Here is a 7500-nt window from a genome sequence, read left to right as displayed (position 1 = left end):
CAGTGGAAGCCCACAGGGATGGAAGACGATCTTTTATACGATGCCCCAAGGGATGAGGTGAAGTCAGATTTTTCGAGATTTTAGACTGCTTGATTTAAAAACACCCTCAGTATGTAAGCCTGTCATGTTAGTTTTCTTTTCATTTTGTTGTTTGACAATTAACTACTTAACCAACAACTTGAATCAGTTCATTCGTAGGTAGTGTTTGATTTGCATGTTGAAATGGGTATATGGTATAATTACTTAAAATTGCAAAATATGTTGGCAACAAGCGCTTAAAATGTCAACGCGTGATATTTTCGGAGCCATCGTGCTTACTGAAGATACTATCCCTGCTCAATATAACCTTATTCTGGCACTTTCACGTTGTTTAAAGATAACGCCGGCTTGAAACTTCGTTGCTATGCTCGAGAATTTTTTTTTTTAGAAAAACCTTTCATCGATCGATCCTTTCTTCGGTTCCGGTCCTTCCCCGACAGGTCACGCAAAATCGTGACCAACAAAATTTAAAAGTCATTATAACAGAACAAGCCGGCAGATCCTCGAGATCCTAAATCCGGTTAGAGAAGGTTGCAACCTCCTAGACTGAAGAACTTGGGCGATTCTTAAAACGCTTCAGTAACAGTTCCATTATCGCTACGGGTTTATAACCAAACGGCTTATCACGTTAGAGAGCATAAACATGGTGACTTTTAAGAAAGAATTGGACTTATGCGTTAGCATGCACAGCTATGTTGTACATGTTTTGTTTTAGTGTTTTGTTTTAGTAATTGTCGGAACTAGAAGCAACCTTCTAATGAAATATTTTATTTTCAATGTTTTACATTTCTCCATGTTTTTGCTTTAATATAATGTTGTTTGTCAGAATGATGTATTTACTTTTGAAAAGATATTTTTGAAAAGTGAGGTAATAAGTAACTTTTTTTGTAGTGGTAGTACTATTGCTACTACTATAAAATTATCCAGCTTAGAATATCGTTTTATCTTTAGGACTTTGATGACCCAGAGAGATCCTTGGACCCTTATGGGTTGGGCCTCAAAGATCAAGGGGAACCCCATATATGGCAATGTGGTCAATGCTCACAGACGTTTTCACAACGCGTTCTACTCCAGATGCATGTTTGTCCACAGGTAATGGAGGTTGTCTTTTAGTTCTGATATATTAAAATTTTTACAAAATCCAAATACAGCTTTTTTTCTTCTGCAGTCCCCAGATCGTCCATACCAATGCGGCCACTGTCCTTCATCGTTCACAGGCCCCTCGGAGCTGCGAGAACATGTTGTCATTCATATCAACGAGAAGCCATTCAAATGCGGATTTTGCGGGCGCTCATTCGCTGGTGCTACGACACTGAACAATCACATAAGAACGCACACGGGAGAAAAGCCATTTAAATGCGAGAAATGTCATAAAACGTTCTCGCAATCAACCCAACTGAGCAGGCACCAGAAGTCACCGGAAGAGTGCATCAGGGATAACAACGTGGAGAGGAAATGAGCAAGAAGAATGCATTCTTTGACAATCTAAAAGTTCTTTTGTTATAACTAGCTTGAGAAAAAAACAACATCCTCTAAGTCAGCACTCGACACTAGGCTTTTAAAGATGGTGCTAGCATAATTTTTGCTAGCATAATCCGTATATACTAATGAGCATGAGACCATTTTTGCTCAATATTTTTAGCCGCATTCACAATTTAGTAACGACGGAGGGAGGGGGGAGGGGGGAGGGACCTTCCCCCCCCCCCCTCCTCCAGGAGGCTGGCATTCTGGCGAGAGATGTTGCTAGATGGTGTTGGTACCTCATTTGCAGGTTTGCAAAATGGCGTCAGACATGCCGCCCGATAACTTGCCCCGAGACCATACCAGAACCAGCAAACATAGCCATAAACTGTTGCCTTAAGACTAAGAAACAAAGAGAATTTTTTGGACTTTTTTCGCTCATTTTGCAAAAAGGAACAATATTAAGAAAAAGTTGCATAATTTGGGCAAAAAATGGGCATTGCTAGTAGCATAATATGCTACTTTTACTAGCACAATCTATAAAAGCCTACAGTCGACACACATTTACCTTCAGTTATAAACTGAACTAGATATCAGGTCGGTAAAAATACAATGCTATCGTACTCACTAGCTCATGAGAATAGCGGATAGCGAAAAATGTTGGCGTTAATTCAGTAGGGACGCTCTAAAGTAATAAAAGTGACATAAAAAAATTCGTAGGTAGAATGCTAGCTGGTACTATGCTGAGACAAGAGTCAACTCGGCTCTACGGGCCTAGATGGCCATTAATATAATTAGAGACTTGAACTATTGGAAATTCCAACTCTTTTTACATCTCCGATGGAAGAATGTTCCCTTAATCAGCAGTTTCCTTATTTTTTAATCTCGAAAGCCCTTGATTGTATCACTGACACTAAAAAATGGTTACCATATAGACGCGTTGTTTCGTGTATTCTAACAATAGGTAAGCCGTTACGCGCTATTTATTAGATTTATACCATGAGAGTTAACAATTTCATTTAAAATGCACACTGTTAATTTTGTAACGTCCAAAACGCAGGGACGTTTGATTAGCATATGCAATTGAGGCACTGAATCAATGCACTGAATGTAGCAATTTCTACTACTATACTACAAATGAATGTATCATCTTCTTTTAATACAGTGAATATTTTATTTTAAGCTGTAAGCTTATTAATGATGGCCGCGAAATAATGTTTTCGTCTCGTCAACAGCCGGTGAATGAGCAGTGATGACGTAAATCATATACAAATCTTAGGGGCGTGGCTAACTAGTACACATTGTTGCGAAAACATTAAGCGTAGGTCATTTTTGCGGTAGCATTAAGATTCATTTTCAAGTCGGTTGTTTATAACTTGTAAAACGGTTTTACGACCGTTTCTAAGACTTTCAATTGTCTAATGATTATCATAACAATTAGTGTTTTACGGATGGTGTAAACATTTGTGCTGAACCTTCTGAAGAATTTTGAATAGATCACTTTTCTTCCACGATTCTCTTTAAAACCAAACGCAGAACACCTAATTTCTTCAACAGAACAACCAAATGCTAACTTCCTTTACCTTTCAAGGTCTGGTAATCGAATTTATCACTTCCCAGATACGAAACTTGAGTTTTAGGTGGAAGAGCGCGTGTCATTCGTTCTACCAAACCTGAATTCCAGGGGCTTTGAGTTCAAACGGTAACACATTGTTTTGGAGGAATTGCTGCTTCGGGCCGAATTGTACTATGAAAATCTCTCTGTTGTCTGGATTTTAACGACAGTTAGAACAAACCAATTGCTTCGAGGATCTCGGCCCCGCTCGATACATTGGTCCGGTAGACATGTACTGTCGAAAGGCAAAGTACAAATCTGCCCATAGCAAGCAAGCTACGTCGGAGGTGTTCATTTTACACGACGTTTTCTTGCAGCAAGGGCTGAAGCACGTCGGAAAACGACAAAGGGAATGTCACCCACATTCGAAAATCATCATCGCCATCAGCTTTTGTTTCTTTAAACACAGGCATGGGTAATCTTCGGTGAAGCTAAAACAAGTTAAAAAACCGTACATAAACTTCCAAAATCGATAAAATTCCCATCTCAGCGAAAGTACGTTAAGAATAAACAGGACAAACGCATTGATTAACACCAAAAGAAAACCTAATGGTTGTAAGAACTTGCGTTAGTTTCTCCACGAAAGTTAGAACATATCAACCAACTTGCGAACATCTACTCAGTTCGGAAACGAGATGTTCCTTCATTCAAGGGGGAGGGGGAGGGGGCGAACTTTGACCATTCGTAATTGTCCGAAGAGCATTTATACCGCTTGATGAAGTACAGTATTTACGACTTACCTCTGAGTAATTTCGTTCTTTTTGCGGGTATCCATGGAAATTTCTGGAGGCCATTTCACGGGAAAGATCCCTTACACATGAAAGTTTTCTTTTCCAATTCAGCAACAAACATCTGTCTGTGAGAAAATGGCTCATATCAACGCAGTTCATTTATGACAGTTTTGGCATTCATAATCCGACTTTGCCCTAGCACTGGCAAGTAGTGGTTTAAAAAGCCCCTCGGATGTTTCGGTATTAAAAAACGCTGGCTTTCGGTGAACCTTAAGCACGGAGGACTGCATGCGAGCTGACACTTAAGTGAACAAAGAAGAGAACACAAAAGACATTATAAGAGTAAAAATGAATCTTTCACTTTTTGCAATATCGCCTGGATGTGACTAGCGAACAAACAGGCAGTAAACTCCCTTTTAACGCGGAAAAATCCTCAAAACACTTCCGAAATCAAGCTATCAACTCGACCTCCTCCCGCGAGAGGACAAAGCCACCACAAGAACTTCAGCCACAAGGCAAATCTCTAACCAGCCAGTTACAACACAAAACGCAAATACAGATACATACCGCAAATAAAGGTTAAGCTTCTTTCCAACAAGTCGAAATTAAGATTTTCGAGCTTCCCACACAAAGAGCTGCTGTTTATGCAAATTACTGGACAAAGAAACTGCACGCGCCATTCATTAGGCACGCCCTCCATAAAAAAACGCCCCACGTGAGCGTTACGATTGGCACACTTCTTTAAAATCGACAAATAATAGCGTCCTAAACGTGCGATAAGTATTTCACTACCTTGCAGTACAGTCTCCTTCGAACTGAGAAAAAAGGAGCTTTAGCTATGACGGAGTCGAGGAAAACGAGAACGGAAGAAAACAATATATTTAATGAACAAAACAATAGTTCCGCACAACCAGCACGTGCGGTGTGGATTTAAATACATTTCTTTTCCGTTCTCGTCCTGACAACTAGGGAGTTTCAGAAACGACGACGGCTACGGCTTCGGCTACGACAACGCCACATAATATCATTGGTTAAAAGAGCATAAATAACCGTGCTGCAGCAAGGATTTTAGCAAGTATGTTGCGATCCTCTCAGAGGCACCCAACGACAATTTTCGGAACATATCTGTTCGGAAGACGATTTGAGATCTAGAATTTTCGGAACAATTGTTGTAAAATTTCTTGCTCGCCTGCGTGTCCTAGGATTTCCGAACATCTGAAAAATGTACAATTGGCCATTTTTAACGGATTTTTACCCTAAAAAGGTCACCTAGAATTTTGGGGAGCCTTTTTTTCTGGCTGAAATTTTCGAAAAGGTAAGTTTTGATCCCTATAGTTTTCGGATCACCAGACTTTCAGCTAGGAAATCCGAAGAGATGAAGAATTTTTATGGGATGGAAATATGCCTTATACGTTTAACAATGCTATGTTTAAGAGATTTTGAACTATATTCTCGTTGGGTGCCCCTGTCCTCTGCATAACGACGACATGAAATCATCAAATTTAAGGTTTTGACGACAACGTAAGCATGCAAGAGAGAATCTTTCATTCTCTGTTTTCACTCTGAAACCGCTCGTACCGATTTATTTTTAGGATACTTCGCCCATATTGTAGGACGTGAACGAGGCTGAATAATCCCAAAAGACTTATGACAGAGTCAACTTATATTTTGAGGTGACGTTTTCGTCGACCGTCGCCGTCGTAGATCTTGATAATATTAGCGAGCTTTGCTTAAGCAACGACAACGGCGACGGCAACGAGAACGTCATCTCAAAATATAAATTTGCGTGATTTTAATCGCTTCGTGACTATTTCAACGTTTTTAAGATGACAAGGGTGTGGCAATTCTTCAAAGATGACACCAGTCGGAACGGCACTCCATTTTAGGAGAGAAAATGAAAATTTATCCTAAAGCTCTGACGTTCTTCATAAAACCAAAAACTTGGCTATTTCACGTTGTTGTTTTGCTGACGACGGCAAAGAAATGGACAAAAGTAAAAAACGCACGTGCAGGGCGTGCGAAGCTATTGTTTGTAACCACTAAATATGCAAATTCGTGACGTTCTCGTTGCCGTCGCCGTTGTCGTTGCTTAAGCTCCCTACTACAACGGCGACGGCAACGACAACGTCAAAAATGTGTATATTTTGTGAGCAAAAGCAAAAGCTTTGCACGCTCTGCACGTGCATCTTTTCATTTTTGTCTATTTCTTTGCCGTCGTCAGCAAAACTAAAACGTGAAATGACTACATTTGAGGTTTTAAGGAGAACGTCAGCCCTAGATGGTAAATTTTCATTTTCCCCCGTAAATTGAGCGCTGTTCATACTAGTTTCGTTCTTGTGGGTTTGCCACACCCTTGTCCCATTAAAATGCTTGGAATAGTCGCGAAGCGATTACAATAACACGAATTCATATTTAATGACGACGTTCTCGTTGCTAAAGCTCCTTATTGAAGTCCCTAACGACGTGAAAGGACAAAACGAATGGAAGCGAGTACTCGACGATAAATTTTCAATTCTCTCCACAAACATCCAAACCATTTATACCATTTTTACCCTTTGAAAGGTTGATGTACATTTGCTGTGCAGAATACCCGTAAAATTATAAGAAAAACGCGAAGGTTTACATGTTTTAACTTAAGTCCTTGTAGCTGTCATTACGAGAGTTTTAGTATCTCGTTTCCGTGCGAAACGGGAAACGGCACCGAGGTTGTACTTCTGGTACTTGACATAAGAACATAAAAAATGTCTCATTTCGCATCTGGAAAACTTACTCGATACCTATACCGAACAGGCAAGAAATGTATATAACTTAAACATTTCTTTTATCGAGCCCTTTCACGGGAACACATGATCTCAGTTTGTAGAGCATTGCATCAGCACCACAGAAAGGGTTCGAATTCAATTGAAACCACCAGACTTTTTTAGGTGTCTACAGGAGACAATGGCTTAAATTGTCCAGATAAGTACGACGATCTTTTCTCTTTCGCCTATAGCCCGCACTTCAAATGAGGTTTCGAGAGGTTATGCCTAACAAGTTTCTTTAATTTTTTGCAAAACGCAAATTCTTGACATTTCACGTAAACTCACAGTCTCTCTATTGTCATCCTCTACTGTGAACCTAAGGACGGGACAAAGTTAAAGGCTTCATGGAGATCTTGAGCCATTTTGAATTGTCTCATGCATAATGGATCTTTTTAACCAATTTCCTATTTGGCCAACTTGATAAAACTGAGTAAAGAATAGCCGCAATCACTTACTGCTTGGATACTGTCAGTGTATCCGATGCAATTATTACAAGGAGATTAGGTAGCCTGTTGAAACAGTTTTCGATTGAGTGTCGTAAAACAAATACCAAACTATACAACAGGCCATTTCCGAGTTCACGTCTGCCTCCTCTTCAAAGCGAGTTCAAGGGCAAAGTTTTTGTGATGGTAAATACTACATATGAATGAATTTCCATAACAGAAACTTCGCACATAGACTCGCTTTGAAGAGGAGGCAGACATGAACTCGGAAATGGCCTATTACTTCCACCAATCAACGCAGGTGCAAACAGCGCACTGAATGAGCTAATCCGACCGTATCTTGCTCAAAGCGCGGGAAAAATCGCGCTTGCAGGTCGCGATTAGTTTTGCTTTTCCTTCTCATTGGTTGA

The 7500-nt window shown here is 40.1% G+C and overlaps 1 protein-coding gene across 1 annotated transcript in view; it reads left to right on the top strand.

The window, feature by feature from the left end:
• The window catches only part of LOC138023926 (putative histone-lysine N-methyltransferase PRDM6), a 10586-nt gene extending 7578 nt beyond the window's left edge, over positions 1-3008 (top strand). Inside the window, exons 5-7 of the mRNA XM_068871012.1 lie at positions 1-57; positions 991-1131; positions 1208-3008. The exon at positions 1-57 is cut by the window's left edge and continues 11 nt beyond it. Coding sequence (XP_068727113.1) covers positions 1-57; positions 991-1131; positions 1208-1498 — 489 coding nt within the window. The 3' untranslated portion in view covers positions 1499-3008. The remainder of the gene's footprint in view (positions 58-990; positions 1132-1207) is intronic.
• The last annotated feature ends 4492 nt before the right edge of the window (positions 3009-7500 follow it).

Source organism: Montipora capricornis, chromosome 11 (genome assembly GCF_036669925.1).
Source record: "Montipora capricornis isolate CH-2021 chromosome 11, ASM3666992v2, whole genome shotgun sequence".
Lineage (NCBI taxonomy): Eukaryota > Metazoa > Cnidaria > Anthozoa > Scleractinia > Acroporidae > Montipora > Montipora capricornis.
The sequence above is the reverse complement of the archived record's forward strand: the minus strand, read 5'-3'. Positions and strand labels throughout refer to the sequence as shown.